The sequence below is a fragment of the Haliotis cracherodii genome, unplaced genomic scaffold, assembly GCF_022045235.1.
Source record: "Haliotis cracherodii isolate W230 unplaced genomic scaffold, xgHalCrac1.p SCAF_6, whole genome shotgun sequence".
NCBI classification, from domain to species: domain Eukaryota; kingdom Metazoa; phylum Mollusca; class Gastropoda; order Lepetellida; family Haliotidae; genus Haliotis; species Haliotis cracherodii.
The window spans coordinates 24,357,395-24,377,796 of record NW_027266319.1 but is presented as its reverse complement, the minus strand read 5'-3'; the positions used below and the strand labels follow the sequence as shown (position 1 = coordinate 24,377,796).

Genomic DNA, 20,402 nt, shown 5'->3' with positions numbered 1-20,402 from the left:
TACAAAACTTTGCATGTCTACCAGGCACATACTGAACTGGTGCCTTTTGATATATAGCACTTTTAGAAATTTTTATTGTCTATGTTTCCATGACAACAAGTTGGATTTAAGTTTTAATATAGGATTGGTTTACTTAAGGAGTATAACAAATAAACTGTTAAATATTTCCTTGCCAAACATTGCATGTCTATATATAAAGCGCATACTGAACTAGTGCCATTTGATATTAAGGAGTTTTAGAAATGTTTATTTTAGAATTTTCATTGCAGCTATTTTGACATGGGCTAAGAGAAATGTTGGGTCAGTTACCTGGTTAGGGACCATAACGTGTTAAAATGGGCGTGGGATATAGATGACTTTGTCAACTATACGCTTTTTTATTCATTGAATCACAGTTTTTCTAAATTTTCAGTGAGTTTATGATAAAAAAAAGTACATGAGCCTGTTTAGTTAAAAAATTACCACAAGGACTAAAAACCTCACTGTTGGGGTTTCCCAGAACAAAATAAGAGCGAAGTGTATGTACTACTCAGAGCATTTCAATGTACTATGCATATATCCAACTTAATTCATTTTTTATTCATGATTGTAACAACAGAGAAAATAAATGCTCCCAGTGCCACTGATAAAATATCCTGTGAACAATTGGGCCAGACATTTTTATTTTTATGTTTCGCAGATTTATTCAAGCTTTTCCACACGGTCGGTCAAAATAAAAGTAAAAATAAATGTCAATCATTTGTTTATTTTTATGAAAGTCATTCTGATGTGGATTTAAAACTGCAGGTGGCCTCTTAAATCACTGATGGTAGATATGGAATTCATATATAACATGTTTTATTGTATAAGGCGACACTTTTTTATTTCTTGGTTTACGGATTTCAAACTCATTTCAAAAGTGAGGTTGGCCAATTTAAAAAAAAAAAAGCGTCAGAGTTTTGTTTTACTTGAATTACGTCCTAAAAAGATAGGTAGGTATAAAAAAAATGTTCTGGAGTTTCAAAAGTAAAACAACTCAATTTTTCAAGAACATTTTATCATATCCTTGGCACAAAGCTTGTGCACAAATGCAGCATTCATAGGTGGAAATGCATGAAAGACGCCGCTATTTTGGCAGCATTGGCGACAATTAACTGTTTCAATACCAGCCAACCAGAAGATTCCTGCTGTGACACCAAGTTCCCAGAGACTCTTGTGTGATAGATGAAGCCAACATTTATCAAGGAAATTATCCGCTTGTAAAACATCTTTTCTACTACATTGGTGTATACACTATTTGAAAGGTCTAATTAATCCTATTGTTTATAAATATGAAAATTATGTGTATTACATTATTTAAATAATTCATTAACAACTTAATTAAGATTTTTTAAATTAAAATAATTCAAGCTAAAACATTCATGACGTCCAGATTAAGGACCAATGAAGTGAAAATTTCATGATTTTCGGCAAATATAAGATTTCATAAAATCCACTTACCTATTTCTTTTTTATTTTCATTTGTTTATATAGTCGGAACGTTATTGTAAGAAGAATTACAAATAATATCAGTCATCACCCATTTCCCGATGAGAGTGGCTGTCCGCTCCCTTACATGAGGAAATACCTCCGTTTTCGAAGCTTCGTATGAATAACACGTACGTCGAAGGCCATGTCAGTATACATAAAAAAAATCTTGTATTGTTTCGCCGACATAATCTGTTACAAGATTCCTGATTGGGCAAATTTAAGCACCTAAGGCAGCCAATCAACTTACAGCAACGGTACTGTCCTCATGTATCATAATTGTCAGACTTTGACAATGGTTTGGGTTAAATCATGTCATTCTGAACCTTTTAAGCATGAAATCACGATCTCTATCAAAAACATGGAACTTCATGGAAATATATCTATAGTGCAAGGTTACGAGCTGTGACAAAGATGTCTTATGCATATATTTTGGCATTAAAAACATTGTGTCCAAGCCAAGAAATCGAAGCGACAAAAGCCGAGATGTCATTTGATTTACATTACATGCAATCGCATGAAAACAATGGAAATAATAACTTAGATGTCAGTTTGGCAACATTTAGATATATTTTTGTTGATTTTATTACTTTGTATAATATATTAAAGATTTGCTTGAAACATCTTTATTTTGCTTTTCGATGAGGACCCGTTGTCGAAGTGTGTCCGAGAAATAAAAAAGAAAAAATGTATGGCCTTATTATGGAAGGAATTTGTGCTGTCCGTCCTTTAGTTTTTATTTCCAGAGCATCACCCAAAGTCTTGATCAAACTTTCCACAGATATCAGTCTATCTATATGATATGGACTGGTGCCTTTTTCTCAGAGCTACAGATAAGCAGTGTATTTACCCTCCCAAAATATTTAAAACCCAATTTCGTTCAATTTACTTTCATACAGAAATGTATGCATTTAATGAAAAACTCAAATGTATAAAAACAGCATGCGTAAATATCCAATGAAGCTTTTTCAGCATGCGTACATTGGAGCTAATTTCCGAAACACAATTACAAGCTAATTTACTTTCCGAGTCAAGGCTATATATTTAGAACAGTTATATACATCTAAAACATTATTTCTTTTGTTTTAAATCTTAAAATGTTGACTAATCTTTGGAAAACCCCAATAGAGTGATGAATAGATGAATGAAAAATTATTGGTTACCCAATGAAAAATGTAATAACCCAAATAAGATAGAAACACTAGAGTAAAAACTCAATTGCTCAAAAAGTTATCTGGAGCTCTGTTTTCTATTTAGGAATTTTGGACATCTGTATTTTTTCCAGTTACCATGACAACAAATTGGAATTCTAATTCTATCAAAAGAAATAAAAAGCCCCACTGTATCCAAAAATACCCATTGCTCCCAGCTATCTTCTCATCGTACTATTCTACTAGGATGCCTAAAGGTACTAGACAGTTAGCGTATTAATCAGTTTTATATTCAGTGTCATTGACTCTTTAGAACAAGTCCCAGGTGGCTTTAGTGGTCAGGGACTTGCGGTCAATATAGAACATTCCACTGGTGGTGAATATGAGTTTTTCATACCTGTTGTTGTTATGCCTGATGGATGTCATTGGCATTTTGAATGAAATATTAGCATGATGCCAACTTATATCAATACTCCCAACCGATCCTTTCTTCCTGATGTTATTGTTGCTTACACAATACATCAATGTTCAAATGCGTTTATGAGAGCTAATGGGGTACAATATTATATCACAACATACTTGTAAGATTATTTATCATGTTATCGATGTTTGTGCAATCCGATAAGGCATGGTATCTTGCAAATATGAATATGCAAATGAGGTCTCCCAGCAAAAACTATTTTACTGCCATTCATAAATTGATACAATGCATTCTTACCCAAAACACTATTTACCTAATACAAAAACGACACCATGTAGTATGAATTTATATTAAATTATGAAGTTGAATAGGACACTTTCCAGTTTATTACTTCTTATATGCGTTTAGACCATGATAGATCTTATTACTCCGGTCAGTGGATCACTGACCGCCTCTGTGGTCTAGTGGTAGAGCGCTGCCTGGAGAGCGGAAGGTCTGGGTTCGATCCCAGACGTGTCATACTAGTCCGGACTAGTACAAGCAGCCACACACACACGTGAATGCACGTTGCTATATAAGTGCAACAATCTTGGACGTGACGTTAAACCGCATTTCACCTCACCTCACCTCACCCACGGGATCAGTGTGCACTCAGTTGACTTTGATTCACTCATTTTCATTGTCATGTCGAGGTTTCTGATGTTCAGATGCTTATAAACAAGCATGACTGCAAATACTTTCACACTACAGGTATAATAAATGGGTCGGCACTCTCAGAATTGTATTCTAATGTTACTTTGGTGAAAGAAAATTGATCTTAAACTTTTAAAATAATGTTCACTAAGACATAATAATATAAACAAAACTTTACCCTTATGTGCTTCTTATAAAAAAATGTCATATATATTTAACTCTATGGACTGACATTTTTATATCATTTTGGTGGGACAGTTAAAGGGGGTGCAATAATCAATCAAATCATGAAAATAATCAATCACTGGTTTCAGGATTGATTGCTTTGTTGGAAACTTAAAAGGGGCGGTCGGGTAGCCTACTGGTTAAAGCGTTCGCTAGTCACGCCGAAGACCCAGGTTCAATTCTCGATATGGGTACAATGTGTGAAGCCCATTTCTGATGTCCCCAGCTGTGATATTGCTGGAATATTGCTAAAAGCGGCGTAAAACCGTATTCACTCCCTCACTCACTCACTCACTCACTGGAAACTTAAACTAAATGAAAATCGATGAAACTAATAAAATGTCAATGTTGTACTCTATCAGGCCCTGGTTCGAATATGGCACGGATCATTTCATATTCTAGTACTTTTTAGAAAAAATTAATTTCGAAAATATATTACTCATAAGAAGTTATAGAACACCTGATTCTTTCATATTACTTTAGTTAATTGTTCCTGCCGTGACAGATTAATTATAGTAATTTGAAAGAATCAAGTATTCTTTGACTTCTTTTGAACGGAATATTTCTGCCTTAAGTTTCAATTTTTTAGGTTGTATTGCTGGGGATGCTGGACACACTGATAACATATCAAAAAATGTTTTGCTGCTTTGGGAGAATAGAAATTGTATGTTTTGAATGAAAGACTGTAAAAGTACCTTGTCTCTTATAAAAAAACAGATCATGAGGTATTAGAGGGGCATTGATCTCTGAAAATTCACCAGGACTGGTTGTTGCCTAAGTTGTTATTGTGTTTTTCCCATGGATATCCAGATAATATTCCAGAAATCTTGACTAATTTGCGACCTGTGCTGTGTCAACCACAAGCGCTGTTGTCCCTTTTATTGATAGTATAAGTGTGAATCACCTCATTGGTCAACAAAATTGAATACAGTTTTGTCTTGGAATTAATAAGGAAATGTAGGTATCTTTGTGGGTAGCATCGGTTATGGTGACAAAGTTTTGACAAGTCAGTTGCTCGGTTTTGTGCGATATTCCTTTACACTATTCTGACTTAAAAAATTGTTACACAAACTAGATATTTCACCTGAGCATTGCTTATTTTATCGTGTGTATATATGTTGTAGTCAATTTGTAAAATGACTAAAATTTTCACTTAGGCAATTTATTAAATGCCTATATATTCAGTTAATTTACAAATTGGCTCAAAAATATGTCCATTTATTTATTATGATAATAAATTCCAAACATTCCTATGCTTAAGTTACTGAAAATGATATGATTAAAACTACTTGAAAGTCAAAGAATGTTGATATTTTCTTACTTTTTTATTTTCTTACTTTTTATTTTCTTACTTTTTAATTTACCGGTATACATTTTATAATTTTCCTGAGTGAATCACATTTTACACACTGACTGTAACACATACATGCTTACAAACTAAAAGGCTTGTGAAAGCAACGACTTAGTGTTTTCTGTCTCGCAACAAAGAACTTCCCAACAAAAACGTAGAGGAACAAGAATGAATCTGTTCAATGCTACAGCAAATAAATGAAAACAAAATGCAAATATCGTAATTACAACCGACCAAGGTAATATGTATGATATTAGCCAGTTACCTTGGTAGAGAAATGGATCCGTAAATTTACACATAAAGGAACAATATCACATATGTCTGCAAGGCACATTGGTCAGCTGAAACTGTTTTCATGATGTCCACGGTTCTTTAAAAAAATCCGCTGAGTTAGATAACAATGAGCAATCAATCAACATATTTACCGAAAATCATTTGAACAAAGTATGTTGTTTTTCCATCGGCAATTTTTTATAACGCAATTACATCCCTCGGATATGGGTGTATTCTGTCTGTTTTAGTAAACCCACACATGCAAACACTTACTTTCGACAAATTCACTATGCTAGATGACCGTGATTAATCAAAAACCATATTTTCAGTTAACCCTTTGGTTAATGCATATTTTTTTTGTAACTCAGCTGATCATTGATCCCTTGCTGTGCTGTCACGTGCATATTACATAACATACATTTCACTCCACTTCAAACCTGGATTTAGATTCAATAATTACCCCAGACACAAGAAATGCCAAATGGGAACCTTTGTCAGGTAATCTGAGTGGTGCTGCCACTAGTTATATTTGTAACAAATTTATTAATGGAGCATCAAGTGAATGACGACAAATTCGCGGGTGTAAGGTTATACCAGGAAACATGGATGACAACAAGGGGGTTGTAATCGTATTATCCACGCAATTCGAAAATGCTTTCGCAACGGGGATACTTTTTTCTTATTAATCTATAACCGTCAGGGATATTTCAAAATAACGACATCCGATGAGCTTCTACCATTCCTTTTGTCATTTGGTTAGGTTGAAGAAATTAATAAACATGTGCCCTTTGTAATACTGAAATCATGATCACAGGTAACCAATCAATGTCAGAAAAGTGTATATATATATTGGCTGAAAGTATGTTACCGCTGTCCTTACAGTCTCTTGTTACTCTTAATTGCATTAGCGAGCAAATCGACTCATGGCAGCTTACTAAGTGAGCCCTGGCTGGCAGTGTCAGGCATCCAGGAAGAAGCCAGAGGTTAGTGCCCCTTTAAGTGTTAAATCAATTGCCATATGTCGAGCTGCTTGTAGAATATGTGGTACTGCTTGTTGCTTCCAGACCATGTACCGTTATGCAGTGTGTCACCATGAACGCCCAGCAAACACCCACATCAAGAACAAGTATGGCCTGACTCCCCTTACCCTTGCCAGCAAACTCGGGAGACACACCATCTTCAAGGAAATGCTGGAGTTGGACAGTTTGGTGAGCTAGAACTCTTATGTCTTTGAAGTGCCGTCTATTCATATTCTAGAAGACGTTTCCGATCTTAACAATTTATGAATGTTCTCTCCGACGAGTCATGTATTTTATGACCTTTGTTTACTGAGTCTGTGTTTTGAGTTGAGCATGAGTCCCGATTTGAGCATGAAATTGTATTTGAGAAGGGTTTATGACCTTGGGGTTTGTTCTGGACTGAGTAGCTTTGTACAGCATGGAAGTTGTTTTTGTTTTGATATTTTTGTTCTTGTTTAACGCTGGACTAAACAGTATTGCAAAAATGTGACAGCAGCCTTTAAGTAAAGTGTGGACCTGACAATCCAGTGATTGATATTATGAACACCATCCATGCCATCAAGGTATGATGACACACATTCAACCAAGTCGCAGTGCCGGGACACCAATTTTTTATTTTTAGCCCCAAGTCTGCAGGAAAAACTTATGACGTGTTCTACCTCGAATATCCAACCGGATGTTCAACTCAGATGCCATCCGTTGTCTTGTATTCCCTGTTTGTGTGGTGATTGGTCAAGTGTGCTGATGGCGGTGCTTTGTTTCAGGAACTGTGGCGGTACAGCAACATCCTGTGTTCAGCCTACCCTCTCACGTCCCTGGACTCTATAGGCCCCAAGGGAGACACAAGTAACTAGCCATCTTTATAGTCATCCTTTCTTATCCAGGGTATTTTCTTGCCATTCTATGATAAATACCCTGGGCCCCGTTCCACAAAGTGACCTTTGCGCTAAGTCGATCGTAACTCCCATTCTTGAACATTGACTTACTACAGTCGTAGCGCTAAGATCGCTTTGTGGAACGGGGCCCTGGACTTATTCACCACAACATCTTTGTTAGCCATCCAATCAAAATACTCTCTCAAGCGAGAGAAATTGTTTGATATGTAATAGAGAGAGGAGCGATGGTGGTGGCGTCATTTCCTAAAAGAAGTTAGTGAATGGATCATTTATCTTATACTACTCAAAAGAAGTTAAGGACAACCCACTTCTTTCATATTACTATATTTAATCTGTCAAGGCATCACAGATTACCTACAGTAATATGAAAGAATTGGGTGGTCCTTAACTTCTTTTGCCTAGTATATTTGTTGATTTGATACACTGCGTTATCAAGGATGCCAACTCATCGTTCTTACAAGCGCAACGGTCTACATCTGCATTTATGTATCTGTATGTATATACTATGTCTACATAGTAATATGAGGGATTACAATTTGAATTTAAAAGAGACATGAACTTGTTGCATGTCCCCAACTGATAGGCTCCTTCTTCCAAAGACAGAACCACCTCTGTGGTCTAGTGGTAGAGCAGAAGGTTGGGGTTCAATCCCCGGCCGCGTCATACCCAAAGAAGTTAAAAGATGGTTCTTGTTGTTACCCTGCCTGGCATTGGGCATTAAGGTTCTAAAACAAGACTGGTCTGCTCAGAGTCAGTATACTGTGTCTGAGTGGGGGTATTTATGTTAAACTTAGGCTAGTGGGCTAGCAATTGGAAGATGCTTTCTTCACTGTTACATGGTGTTTAGTGGTTGGAGATGATGGAGATGGTGATGATGAAGTTGATGATTGTGATTATGCTGGAGGGGGTGGTGATGATGATGATGATGATGATGATGACGAAGGTGATGATGATGATGATGATGGAGGTGTGTCTTGTAGACTGGAACTCGGCGCTGATGATCATTGTGAATGGTGAGACAGAGGAACACCTGGACATGCTGGAGGGAGGGGTCATACGACAACTGCTGGACGAGAAGTGGAAGACATTCGCCAGGGTAACGACATGTGTGGCAGGCTCTCACTAGATATATTGTCAAGAGATATTGGGTTAATGTGTTGTGTGGTCAGAACATTTATGGAGATAAATAGATATACATCATGATCCCGTGATTTACCACACCTGAATATACACTGGAATACCACATCTGAACATATCCTGGAATACAACAATGAATATTCCAATGTTAGTGTGGAGTTTATACGATTTGAGGAAGCGTGAAGATCCGGGTTGAATAGGTCTTCAGCAACCCATGCTGCCATAAAGGTGACTATGCTTGTCGTAATAGGCGGCTTACGTGATCAGGTGGTCGGGCACACTGACTTTGTTGATGCATATCATCGATCCCAATTCCGTGGGTCGATGCTCATGATATTAATCACTGGATTGTCTGGTCCAGACTTGACTATTTACAGACCACCGTCATATAGCTGAAATATTGCTGAGTGTGGCGTTAAACAACAAACCAAATCAAACCAAACCAAAACATGATTTGAGCTTTTCCACCTGATGAGAGACACAATCTGGTGTTCATACATGTTTCATGAGACTCTATTCTCGGAATTATGTGAACACTGACAGACTACTTCCACATTTCTGAGTAAACCCCTTTCTAATCACCTTGGACTTATAAATACAAAATCACAGTTTCTGATCATATAGACCCTTCAATTCTTGAAAGAAAAAGTCACTTCTTGAATACACCTGTATGGGGTGTTGGTTAGAATTACATATGCTTGTGTAGGGCAACTTAATCAGTCAGGTTGTCGGACTTGGTGGTATGGTTGATTGTGTGTCGTCGTACCCAAGCACGTGGTTCGTTGCTCATAATATCAGTCACTGGATTGTCTGGTCCAGACAGATCTTTACAGGTCGCCATCATATATCATATACCTGTCATATTGCTGAGAGTGGTATAGAACAACAAACAAACAAACACCAATAGAAATATGGGGTTTCTATGTCAGGATTTTACACGACCTTTTGGTTAGGAATGAAAACGTCAACTTTTATTCCACCTTAACTGATTCTCATTTGGTCTGTATGTGCTTCATTATATATTTTGTCATCTTCAGAGTCGGTTCATCCTGCGACTGGTGATAGCAATCATACACTTGGCGCTGATCAGCGTCATCATCTACACACGGCCGGAGGGGACCCAACTTCTGGGCTTCAGGGGGACCATTGACATTGTGAGTTGGGGGGTCATCAGGACACATGGTCAGTATACCAGTTAAAGAATCTAGCTATGTGATTGGCCAGTCGCAGTATTGTAAAAATGAGCTGGTATGATGTCAGCATGATCTTCAGCAACCCATGCTTCCCGTAAAAGGCAACTATGCTTGTCATAAGAGGCAACTAACGGGATCAGGTGGTCAGACTTGCTGACTAAGTCATCATATCCCAATTGCGAAGACCGATGCTCCTGATGTCAATCACTGCATTGTCTGATCCAGACTTGATTATTTACAGACCACTGTCATATAGCTGGAATATTGCGGAGTGCGGCGCTGAACAGCAAAAAAAAAATAATAATCTCTGATATGACATTGCCTTCACGTCACAGCTGACCCTGACAGGGAGTTTGATGTCGCAAGATAGATCTTGTTGTCACACAAAACTATTTAACTGAAAATACTGAATTCATGAAATGTTACGTGTATCAACAGCAGGGTGTGTAGATACAGGCTTAACGTTCGCGTACATCCCCTTAGTGTTGTGTACAAGACAATTCAGGTCATAAGGTGCCATACATCCGCGCAGTTGTCATGCGTAGCTTATAGCAATGAAATACTTGCTGGATTGCACTGATTATTTTGATACAGATGCACATTTGGCAGTCTTGCGTCTCTCGACATGTGTGTCCATGGAGGCTGAAATAAATTGTATTGGATTATCTCCCTTTGACTATCCACTGCAGTTTTGTTACCGAACATGCTGTTGTATGAAATTTGAACATGGATTTAAAGATTTTGGAATACAAGGAATTAAGCTTTTGAATTTGTTTTTTCTCGTGTAGAATATTTCAAAACATTTATGCAGGCACAGAGGTTCTGTTGACTTATTGGTGACAAACATGGTGTGTTAAGCGTTATTTTTGTCTCCAACCAAAAAACAGAGATTGTGTTGATGTGACGTTGTCTGAGAATATTGATGGCAAAATTATGTTGATCTATGATTACAGTGACATATTTACAGTTTAAAGGAATCAAATAAAGTGAGTTATTTTTTATAGGAAAATACAATGGAAAATATTAAGACCAATATGTACATGAAGGTTTTACAACATTCTGGAACCAAGAATACTTGTGAATTTAAACTTCAAACACGTTTACCCAATAAAGTTGTTCTTAATATGGTTACTATATAAAACAGATATATAGAACATGTCCTGTGTGTGATGTTGCAGATGCGGTACATAGCCGAGGTGCTGGTGTGTTTGGGGTGTTTCAGTGCTATCATGGTGGATGGGATTTCCATCGGTTCTCAAGGATTCAAACCTTTCATCAGGAACTGCGTAAGTTCATCGTTGGGATTCTGGGTCAGAATTGGAGAACTTTGGTGATTTTATCCGACTTTTATAAGACGTCCTCATGTTATTTCTACTTGCATATTACTCAGAGGTGATTTAGGGTTAGAATTGGTCCCCAGCAACCTTGGGTGTCCTAAGATGCGACTAAATGGATTAGGCAGTGAGACTTTCATAATTGCGTAGGGGTACAGATAATCTTTTGAGCTATTGAGTATTCACACAAATGTTATCATTCACATGGGGTATTGAGAGTGTTCTTTGGGTATTCAATATATTTTACTCTCTTGGGTCCAGTGATAAGTATGATTTTACGCTGCTTTTAGCAATATTCCAGTAATTTCGTGGCAGTGGACACCAGAAATGGGCTTCTCACATTGTACCCGTGTCGGGAATCGAACCCGGGTCTTCGGCCTGACTAGCGAACGCTTTAACCACTAGGCTACCCAACCGCTCCCCATGATGCCTTTAAATAAATACTAGTAAAGGAATACCGGTACGCAAGTTGGAAAGGCAACATTGGGTAATTACTCGTAGTGTTGTTATGCCATGGTGGTTTTTTTAAATTTTCATGCATATTTGTACGCAAGCAGTTCAAAATTAATTGGATAAGGCTTAAAAAATATAAGAATTTATTCTTAGACAATGACTTTTGAAAATATAGTGCAGGCCTCCCCACATAAACAAGCATACAAACTCCCATTGCAGCCATGACCATAACACGAGATGCTCAGTACAGCAGTAAAGCAGTAAAGGGAAGTAACTGCGGCCTATTTAGGATCACATTGTTTTTTAGTATGACGATTTTAGAAAAAAATTGAAATGAAAAATGGAAATAACAATGAAACGTGCGGTAGACTTTATGATGTTGTGGGCGGTGCCTGAGAACCAAGACTATTATATTTTTTTTAGCCTTATGGTGACTTATTTTGCGTATTTTACCCAAATACACAGAGTCTGGAGGTCTGCTGTATACGTATGTGTGATCGACATGATGTTTGATTCCAGATGCACGCTCCAGCACAGACGGTGAATATGATCTCATCTCTGCTAATACTGTTGTGTATTCCGTTCCGAATACTGAAGCTCAACACAGTGGAGGACATCCTCCTCATCATAGCAATACCGGGATCCTGGTTCTTCCTGCTCTTCTTTGCCAGGTAACCGACAGACTGATGTGACTCATGTAAATCTAGGTTACGATCGTCTCAGCGCCACGATCATTTGTGGAATGGAGTCTGTGTTTATGGGGGCTTTCATAGATTTTATGATTGTATTATTGTTACAATTTCCCCAAATTCAAATGAACCATTAATTGTACCTGTACTATATGCATAGGCGCCAAGATCATTTGTGGAATGGAGTCTGTGTTTATGGGGGCTTTCATAGATTTTATGATTGTATTATTGTTACAATTTCCCAAATTCAAATGAACCAATAATTGTACCTGTACTATATGCATAGGCGCCAAGATCATTTGTGGAATGGAGTCTGTGTTTATGGGGGCTTTCATAGATTTTATGATTGTATTATTGTTACAATTTCCCCAAATTCAAATGAACCAATAATTTTACCTGTACTATATGCATAGGCGCCAAGATCATTTGTGGAATGGAGTCTGTGTTTATGGGGGCTTTCATAGATTTTATGATTGTATTATTGTTACAATTTCCCCAAATTCAAATGAACCAATAATTTTACCTGTACTATATGCATAGGCGCCAAGATCATTTGTGGAATAGAGTCTGTGTTTATGGGGGCTTTCATAGATTTTATGATTGTATTATTGTTACAATTTCCCCAAATTCAAATGAACCAATAATTGTACCTGTACTATATGCATAGTGATCTGTAGTTGGATACAAGCAGAGTGTCGATCTTGGTGTGGCCAGACCAACATACAAGGGTTCTAAAGAGTCAGGATCAAGGTTCATCATCACGTTGATGTATCGAGTTCAAGTTAATCCCTTAATGAGGAGTCACAGTATTATTTACACTATTATTTACACTGATGCCAGTGTGAAAGGTCTGTGATTCAATCCCTGACTAACACACTTTTATAACATGGTCTTGTTTTAAATTGCCTGACGCTCAGCATGTGACATTAAGCCCCATTTCACCACACACATACAAGGGAGATAACTCTGGGATGCATATAGTCCATGTGAGCTAATGCCTTGGAGATTCATAAATCATCCAGCCTTCCCTCCATTTATACTTGAAACAGTTTTCCCCTCATGACTGAACATATAATTATATACTGATCATGAATATTTTGGGGGATATTTTATAAAATTGCGTGCTCAGTCTTCCCAACCAAACAACATCCCCAAATGTAATAATGATGTATTTTTGTTTAGTAAAGATTTACTGGAGATTGTTGGCTACATTTAACCTCTGTGAATAGGTTGTCGGCAACCCATGCTAAAAGGCTACTATGCTTGTCATAAGAGGCGACTAACGGGATCGGGTGGTCAGACTCCCAGATTTGGTTGATGCATGTCATCGTATCCCAGTTGCGTAGATCGATGCTCTTGATGTCAATCACTGGATTGTCTGTTCCAGACACGATTATTTACAGACTGCCGTCATATAGCTGGAATATTGCTGAGTGTTGCGGTAAACAAACAAACAAGCAAACAAACAAACAAAACCTCTGTGAGCCCATGTATTGTGGGTCAGATTCCTAACAAGCCACTGCTGCACTGTTTCAGGGGATCAACACTCCTAGGCCCGAATGTTGTTATGATGTTTTCAATGGTGGTCAATGACTTCCGGAGATTTGCTGTCATAATTGCTGTATTCTTTCTACAGTTTTCGTTAGGTACAAATCTTCTTCTTTGACACTTGTTCTGGTGTGACCATTTGGTTTGAAGCACTGAATGAAATGTTTGCCTTTCAAACTTTAGCTATTCACATGGTGTGCACATGGCCAAACTTTGGACATTACTAACACTGCACAGAATTCACGTTTGTGATGTTATTACTAACACTGCTTAGAGTTCACGTTTGTGATGTTCTTGCGGAGAGTTTTCTGCTTTGTGATTATCCCCCGCCCAACTTGTATATAGAGACGGGCTCCGTCCGTACGTCACGTTTCGGCAAAACTCATAAACCGTTCAATATTTTTTCATGAAACTTTGCAGGTCTGTCAGGTACATGCTGAACTGGTGCCTTTTGCTTTTTAGAATTTTTTCCATGGCAACAAGATGGACTTAGGTTCCAAACTCTTCTTTTTTTTACAATTTCCATGACAAGTTCCACCTCGGTTAAAAAAGGTTAGGATTTGTTTAGATTTAATTATGTCATAAATTCTACAGCAAGGGCGGGGGATATAGCCATGTTAGTGGCAAACTCTTGTTTCATTTACGAGAGAAATGGTACTTGTTAATCCGGTGTGGATTCTGGGTTAGAATACCGGTAGATCCCCCAAACCTGTTATTGGTTAGAGACAAGATTTTTAAGTACTGAATAGCAACTACTTTTAACCAGCTATGTTCTATCGTGACGTCATTTCTGCAGATTTAAATATGCACTCGCAACTTGATGATGTCATATATTGCACAACATTATTTTTTAGAGAGTATTGTCTCGTAAGTTTTTCCCAATAAATGTAGCTCGGCTACGCAGACAAACAAAGTAGCCAAACATTGCATCCAAAAGTGGAAAAGATATGAAGGTATTGTGCCCCTCATAGTTTATTCTCCCTGCAGTGTTTTATCGGACGATAAACAACTCCCATTTGTTGTTTATTTCTTCATTGAATGGTGAAGATTCTAACGCAAACTGTTTTTAAACGGGTGATGACAACAGTCTCAGAATCTGAAGGGAAATGTAGCTACAGTTGAAATACAGAAGTTGATTAACCATACCATATTGTCATTAGTTACCACAATGAAGCAAACGTGGTAATTGTCTAATGATCAAGCATAGTTTTTAGTCTTCTATTTTGTCACCTAACCTACAATTCAATGTGAATCAAATATTGTGATCAAAATTTTTACAAACATTCCCATGAATCCAGTATCACTCAAGATCGATCAAAACTTTGTTAATATTCTCATCTGTTAATCATTCCGTATGATCGACTGAACATCAATACAGTTGATTAATTGAAACACCTCTACACTGGTCAGCTATACTTTGATTATATAAAGTGGATAAAGCCAATCTCATTAAAATCAGATCTTAGTTTTCGCTGCCGCTAAACAAAGATCTGAGGACATCCCTTTACGGGTCACGTCGACATTAGCCAATAAGAAGGCAGGTTTCTCGAGCTTTACGACACTAGTTTCAAATTTGCGACTACGCTTCGAAACATATATTGACATATTCTCGATTAAAAAATTTAAAACTGATAAAAAGAACATTCTGGAATGGCTTACATATAGATGGCCTAGATTGTATGGATATAATCATAAAAACCGTAACTGTTGTTTGTAATACCTTCTGTAAAATATTTCGAGGTTGCATGGTTAGAAAACACATTCCGTCTGTCACTTTCATGATCTGGTAAGCGACGCTCTGATTGGTTGGATGAATGGTCGTTCTGACGTGACCCATAATGGGATGTCCTCAAATCTTTGTTTAGCAATAGCGAGAACTTACGTCTGATTTTAATGAGATTGTCACAAAAGCCTTTGTCATTAGAATAAATGTATTGACACACTCTGACTTAAGTTTGTCTCTTATTATTGGATAATTTCATCTTCAAAATTTTTCTCTTGTGTTTATGTTTATTAATGAAATGAATCATTAATTCAAGCCTATCGCCAGGATGTGCTTACTGTAGGAGTACTGAATGATTCTATTGTTGAAATGTCCGCCTGCTTTCACAAGACACCAAGTCACCAATATTATATGTACATGCACCGGCTACCTGAATCTCACAACTCTAGCCGCTCGTCACAACTGTCAATCAAACTGATCTGGCCAATCAGGAGCAGTCCATGACAACTCCATAGGCTTTACTATGTTGTGAGGCCAACCTGTCAGATTGGTGTTGAAGTGAGACACCCTGACATGAATTGAAATATGAATCTTTATGCTTGTTTATGATGTGAAGCAAATATTTTTTCTAATCATTGACAATATGTGGTAGGCACAGAGTATTGTAATGAGTTGTTCTGAAAATATTTTATTACATACAAAGATATTCCCGAATGTTTATTTTTCTTTGCATACTTTAAAAAGTAGATTTTTTTCTGCATATCTGTTTAGGAACACAGGATCATTTCTGTTTAAATGCATCATTGTCATTCTTAAAATGCCCATTTTATGGATTATAATGGTTAAGAGAGGTTTGCTGCATTTTTTAAGACTAAAGCCCTTTACGTTAGCATCTGTTCATGGTTGATGATGAAGTGTCTCCTTGATCTCCAAGCACAAACATATATGATATATATATAAATATTTATATAAATATTAATATAAATATTTATATGTACCCATCTTTAGAACTGTTGTATGTTTTCCAGGGGAAACAAGAAGCAAAGAGAATGAGTTGACAGGTTTTCCTATAAATCAAAGCTGTTTAAAATGTCTTCATAAAACCTTTGACACAGCCAGATCTCAAGTAAAGAGATTTGCCATCTGATTGTGTTTCCTGTTTTCTGCCGAAAAGAGACTGCTACCGTATTTCCTCCACTAAGCGCCAGTGTCTAATAGACAGCTCCCATAGGCACTGGGTACAAAGCAGTGTACTACACAATAAACACTGGATCTCTAATAAACGCCGAGTCTCTAGAAGAAGTGCTGCATATGTTTGATTAAAATTACTTCTCCCTGGGATGAACAGATGCTTAAGATTCTCTTGTATGTCAATTTATTTGGGACTGCATCTTCCTGAAGCAAGGGAGTTAACTGAATATAAAAGTCCAGTTTCCACCCTTGTCAAACTAGACTGGAATTTCTGAGACATGTTTTGGCTGGCTTAATGAGTCTATGCATAGTCCAAAGAAAAATATAACGGAATTGTATGGTTCATTACCAACATGGCGACTGCCGAGCAGATTTCAGTCATTTTCAGGATTTGCAAAGCATGTGTACCACCAACTGGGCGTCGACAGATATTTTTCCAAATATTCTTTTATTCAACCTTCTCAAGTGATTTGATACACTATGCGAGGTAAGACCCGTTTTATTACAATATAAATCCTGAGGAAGAGAATTTATGGATGTCAACTTCTTTATTATGAAGAACACAACATTTCAGTATGTACTTACTCCTTCATGAGGTGAACAAATGCTATGAAACAGAGAACATATATATGTACCTGTAAGAACAACAACAGTAATAAGATAAAGAGGAAAACTTAGCAAGGGAAGTCGTGAACAGTTAATTTTTTAATTTAAAAAAAACAAAAATTGTCATTTTTTATTCCTTTCAAAGGGTTGTACATCAGGTTCCAAGGTTGTAGAGTAGGTTTAATCTATTGTAGTGAAAATATGTTACATGGATAACGTTAACGGTTAATTGGCACTGACAGGTGATTAGCAATGGACAAATGGAAGCCAATACTTGACAGTTAATTGGCGCGGATGGGAGATCGCGATGAACCACTAGGAGCCAGGGCCCCGTTCCTCAAAGCGATCTTAGCGCTAAGGTGACCGTAACTCCCATACTTTAACATAGGCTTACGATCATCGTAGCGCTAAGATCGCTTTGAGTAACGGGGCCCCAGACTTAAATTATCACTGATTGATAATAAGTAATCAATAATGGGCAAACGGGAGGCAGGGCGTAATTAGCAGTGATAGGTAAAAGCGATGGATATGGCAATGGACAAATGGAAGCCAGCTTGATAATTAGCACAGACAATTTTCAAAGCAATAAGTCCCAAGCACTGGGCAGATATGGTTCCCTGGTCACGGTTCATGGCTGGCTGGTGTCTCCTGATGTCAATGGCTTAAAATTCTTGTAGTTTTCTTTGTGACCAGTCGTTGTTATCGGTAGATGTTATGGCCTTGGTTCTTGATGCGTTTGGAAATTGCGGATTTCAGGTCTAGTTTGTTGACAGAGGCCTGATGTTCTGTTAGTCTGGTGTTCAGGGGTCTGAGAGTATCTCGATTGTAGGGGATCTGGTATATACATTCTCTGGGGTTGGGACTTCCGCTGCAAGTGCCCTGCCATTGGCTCGTAGATTGGTCTTGATGGCCTTGTGAAAAATAGTCAGTTATCTCCCTTGACTCTGGAACATGTGGTGACTGTAGCTTATGCCAATCTCATTAAAATCAGTTTCTAGTTCTAGCTACCGCTAAACAAAGATCTGAGGACATCCCATTACGGGTCACGTCAGACCGACCTTGACAAACGTTGACCGACCAACAGAATGACCAATCAGAAGGCAGCTTTCTTCAAATTGGCGACTACGCTTCAAAACATATTTTGACAAATTCTCGATTACAAATTTGAAACCTAAACAAAAGAACATTCTGGAATGGCTAATAGATGGTCTAGATTGTATGGATTCAGTCGTTAAACCTGTAACTATCGTTCGGAATACCCTGTGTTAAAGTTTTCGAGGTTGGATGATTAGAGATCACATTCCGACTGTCACTTTCATGATCTGGTAAGCGATGCTCTCATAGGTCGGATGAAATGTCGTTCTGACGTGACCCCTAATGGGATGTCTTCAGGTCTTTGTTTCGGGGTAGCGAGAACTAAGGTCTGATTTTAATGAGATTGTAGCTGATGCAAAACCGTTGTTGAAATATTGACACGGGGCCTCCATTACATGCTGAGTTTGGAACCTATTACAGGGACGGTCGGGTAGCCTAGTGGTTAAAGTGTTTGCTCATCACGCCGAAGACCCGGGTTCGATTCCCGACATGGGTACAATGTGTGAAGCCCATTTCTGGTGTCCCCCGCCGTGATATTGCTGGAAAATTGCTAAAAGCGGCATAAAACCATACTCACTCACTCACTCACTCACTCACTCACTCACTCACTCACTCACTCACTGGAACCTATTACAAACAAGAAGCATTGGGCACTTATTAGAGGAAATACAGTAATCACTATTTACTCGGGCTTATTTGACATTGGGATCTGGATGCCATAAGCATTCATTGTTGTCTTGTTAGGTACAGTGGGATGCAGGTATTGTCTGCACAGTGGCGGTGTTGATGTAGGTGATGATAACATACCCATGCAAGCGATGTGTGCAGCATGCGTTCCTAATTACACAGTACAGCATCTGCAGTATGACAAGTGCCAAATCAGTGTGTCACAGTATACATATTCACTGCACACGGAGTGATTGTTAATGTCCACGAAGGCTTGTCACTATTATTATTGCTTGTCAAAATTTTAAGTGAGGCTTGTCAGTCAACCAAATTCTTTTCTGTTCCAAATATCTAGAATCCCCTAAAATGTAAATGAGATGTGTTAGCCAATTGAAACTGCCGAAGTTCATGAAAAATTAGCTCATACAAGACTGGATGCTTTAATGTTTTGTCAGAATTCAACCTCTGCCGCCAGTTGCTGTATTTGGAGAAGGTATCGCAGTATCCCTGGGAATTATTTGGAAGGTTTTAAAACTGCAAGTTGTTTATTTGTTGCTGTTGGTTGTATTTTCTGTAAAAAGATCAAGGCTTTAATTACCAAAGTTATGCTAATACCCTTTTCAATGGAGGGCCCTTGTTTGAAATGTTTTTGGTCAATATAAGTCAAATGTCAAGGTCACCTTTCGGGTTTTTGCACAACAATGGATATTTCAATAAGTCTCACTTCTTCAAATGGCAGTGGCATGTTTTTCAAAGGTCTAGGTCCTTTAAAATTATTATTCATTATTATTATGAAGAACAGCTGAAAATTTGGCAATCAATTCATAAACCGAAAAATTGAAAAGGTGATGCCCATGTCGAAAGACCACAATATTGCCACGTGCCTTTGATGACCCTGGCCATCTGTGTGTCATGCATGTGTCCTCAACTACTATTTCAGATGTTCTTGATAGAAAATATAATTAAAGGATAAGATGGATGACGGCTCTTTCTGGTCCACAGGATATGGATAATTTCAGAAATGAGCTAAATTTTTGGAAATTGTTGTGAAAGGTCTCAGATGTGTTCATATGCATGTGCACCGTGAAGAAGCTGGTATGAAAAGGTCTTCAGCAACCCATGCTTGCCGTAAAAGGCATGTGAACTAGACTTTGTTCATTTCAGCATATGCATGTTTTGGATGTAAAACAACAACTCTAAATGTGTGTCATCCATCTCTTTGTTGATCACAT

The 20,402-nt window shown here is 37.8% G+C and overlaps 1 protein-coding gene across 1 annotated transcript in view; it reads left to right on the top strand.

The window, feature by feature from the left end:
* LOC139445556 (transient receptor potential cation channel subfamily V member 6-like) overlaps positions 1–20,402 on the top strand; it is a 79,413-nt gene that overhangs the window by 45,274 nt on the left and 13,737 nt on the right. Inside the window, exons 6-11 of the mRNA XM_071226702.1 lie at positions 6,685–6,828; positions 7,404–7,485; positions 8,516–8,631; positions 9,710–9,826; positions 11,044–11,151; positions 12,172–12,323. Of these exons, the coding sequence (XP_071082803.1) occupies positions 6,685–6,828; positions 7,404–7,485; positions 8,516–8,631; positions 9,710–9,826; positions 11,044–11,151; positions 12,172–12,323 (719 nt within the window). The remainder of the gene's footprint in view (positions 1–6,684; positions 6,829–7,403; positions 7,486–8,515; positions 8,632–9,709; positions 9,827–11,043; positions 11,152–12,171; positions 12,324–20,402) is intronic.